The following is a 2,588-nucleotide window of genomic DNA, read 5'->3' as shown; positions in this document are numbered from 1 at the left end:
CGATGGCATATAGATAAAAAAGATCTAATAAACCACAAGCTGAAAAAATCGGCAAAGTTCCAGTAGGATCGTAGAACCTAGTTCAATTAAAAAATGCCCATAATTCTTCCAGTCTGTTATCGAAAAAAAAATCATTGTTCCATTCATAGAGCACGCGTCTCGCCACGTACTGCTGCTACTGTCTTATTGATCGTCATGACTCGGCATGTAAACAATGATTCCACGCTAAACTGTACTCCTTACACAAGGCAATCTTATCGATCGCCGTCTGTTGCATGTAACTAACCCTATTCAACACCTGATAAAAACGGGCCTTCGGTGCATTTCAAATCAGTAATCTTCGCCACTTCACTTGGAGAGGACCGTTTCAAACATGGAGCTGCTAACGCTGGTCTTGACCGGTTTCGTCTGTCTTTCCGGAATCGTTTACTACTTCCTGAGACGTGAACAGCAGCAATGGTCACGGTTGGGTGTTCCGATCGCAAAGAATCCGCACTTGCTTTACGGAAATATCCGAGGAATATTCCAGAAGGAGCACAGCTGTGAAGTTCTTCAACGGTTGTATCGGGAGTTCAAGGGACGTGGGTTGAAGCTGGGAGGAATCATGAACTTTTTTCAGCCGGCGGTTCTGGTGGTTGATCCGGAGATCAGCAAAAGTATTCTGGTCAAGGACTTTAATAAATTCCACGATCGTGGAATATTCGTGGATTCGGCTGGAGATCCACTGAGCGCTACTTTGTTCAGCCTGGAGGGAGCTGAGTGGAAGACGATGCGTACGAAGATGTCACCGACGTTTACGTCCGGTAAAATGAAATACATGTTCGGATCAGTGGTGAAGGTGGCAGATCAATTGAAGGAGTACGTGGCGGAAAATTGTACGAAGGGGAACATCGAGCTGAAGAATATCCTGCAGCGGTATACAATGGACGTGATTGGTAATGTGGCGTTTGGAGTGGAGTGTAACTCGATCAAGAATCCAAGCTCCGAGTTTCGGCTGATGGGTCTCAAAGCAAATGAGTTTGACGGTATAAAGTTCTTTAAATTCTTCATCGGAGGCACCTACAAAAGTTTTGCCAAAAAGATCAAAATGAAGGTTGTTGAGAAAGACGTTCATAATTTCTTCATGAGTTTGGTTCATAGTACCATTCAATACAGAGAAGCAAACGGTGTGCAGAGGAACGACTTCATGGATTTATTGATAAAGATTAAGAACAATGGCAAGCTTAGCGATGAACCCAATTCCGGTGGAGAGGGCATTACAATAAGTGAAATCGCTGCCCAGTGTTTCATATTTTTCACCGCCGGGTTTGAGACTTCCTCGACCACTATAAACTTTTGTCTATACGAATTGGGCAGAAACCCAAACATTCAGGATCGACTTCGGCGAGAAATTGAAGAATCGATTGCAAAGGACGGTGGAGAGTTGAAGTACGATACCTTATTCGGAATGTCTTACTTGGATCGCGTCGTTAGCGGTATGTACACAAAATGTCTACTTACGATAGTAATGAAATTAAAATTTTCATTTTATAGAAACCCTCCGGAAGTACTCCCCAGTGGACAACCTTTTCCGGGTGTCTAACTCGCCCTACACCCCAGAAGGTTGCGATTTCACTATTCCTGCCGGCACTATGTTCCAGATCCCCATCCATTCGACGCATCACGACCCGGACTATTTCCCGAACCCGCAGTGCTTTGATCCGGATCGATTCCTTCCGGAAGCAGTAAAGTCTCGACACCCTTTCGCCTATCTTCCATTCGGAGAAGGACCGCGTATTTGCATTGGAATGCGATTTGGGCAGATGCAGACCAAGATTGGTTTGGTTACATTGCTGCGAAACTTCCGTTTCGCACCGATTAGCGAAACTCCTGATCGCTTGGATTTCGATGCAAAGACATTCGTGCTGACGCCCAAGACGGGAGTGTATTTGAAGATTGAACCGATCGCTCGTATGCCGAAGGTTTGACGATTTGAATTACCAGTCGATTTGAACTTGTTGGGACCTCGACAGGTGTGTGGACGGAAAATGAAGATGCGCGAGTAAAAATCGAACATCTTGCAAGTCAGGCTGTTTGCATTTCACATAATTATTGACATGCATCGTCGCTTAACGGCGGAATGGTTATCACTGACTGCAGTTTAGCGTTACGGTAGATTACGTTGTTGTCAATCATCACCGGCATGCGTGAAATTGATGATCTGTTGTGACAATAAATAACAAAGCGGAATTGTTATATGTTATTATGTATTATATAGCAAGGGATAGAAACAAGTATGGGATAGCTGTAATCGTAAGGGCAATTGTGGTTCAATCACACTTCTATACTTTGTTTAACAGCTACAATGTTGAACAAATGTTTATTTAATGAAGGGGGAAAGATAAATATTTGCCCTGTATTTCTTTCACTATCTGTCATCCGCAATTATGAGGGCAATTATGAGTGCACTGCTGCATTTAATCGTGGCGATGTAGTCGGTGCTTTCGTTCTTCATGAATCGAAGAACAAGTGCGGCGAAGACACTGACAAATCATGTCATGGATTCAATAACGCACTTTTAGTTACTATAGAGTACTTATTACTTTTTC

The 2,588-nt window shown here is 43.5% G+C and overlaps 1 protein-coding gene across 1 annotated transcript; it reads left to right on the top strand.

Annotated features, from left to right (window-relative positions):
- Positions 1-326: 326 nt before the first annotated feature.
- Positions 327-2,115, top strand: LOC134226037 (probable cytochrome P450 6a14). The gene is made up of 2 exons (XM_062706555.1): positions 327-1,475; positions 1,534-2,115. Exons 1-2 carry the CDS (start codon positions 374-376, stop codon positions 1,965-1,967), a joined length of 1,536 nt encoding a protein of 511 aa, XP_062562539.1. The 5' UTR covers positions 327-373; the 3' UTR covers positions 1,968-2,115.
- Positions 2,116-2,588: the final 473 nt, after the last annotated feature.

This window comes from Armigeres subalbatus, chromosome 1, assembly GCF_024139115.2.
Source record: "Armigeres subalbatus isolate Guangzhou_Male chromosome 1, GZ_Asu_2, whole genome shotgun sequence".
NCBI classification, from domain to species: Eukaryota; Metazoa; Arthropoda; class Insecta; order Diptera; family Culicidae; genus Armigeres; species Armigeres subalbatus.
Note: the sequence above shows the minus strand (reverse complement) of the source record. Positions and strands in the feature narration are given on the sequence as shown.

What these genes read in the sequence shown, in the direction of transcription:
- LOC134226037 (XM_062706555.1), top strand. Translation starts at nt 374, where the DNA reads ATGGAGCTGCTAACGCTGGTCTTGACCGGTTTCGTCTGTCTTTCCGGA. An exon ending in CTTGGATCGCGTCGTTAGCG is followed by an intron (nt 1,476 to 1,533) that starts GTATGTACACAA and finishes TTCATTTTATAG; the next exon opens with AAACCCTCCGGAAGTACTCC.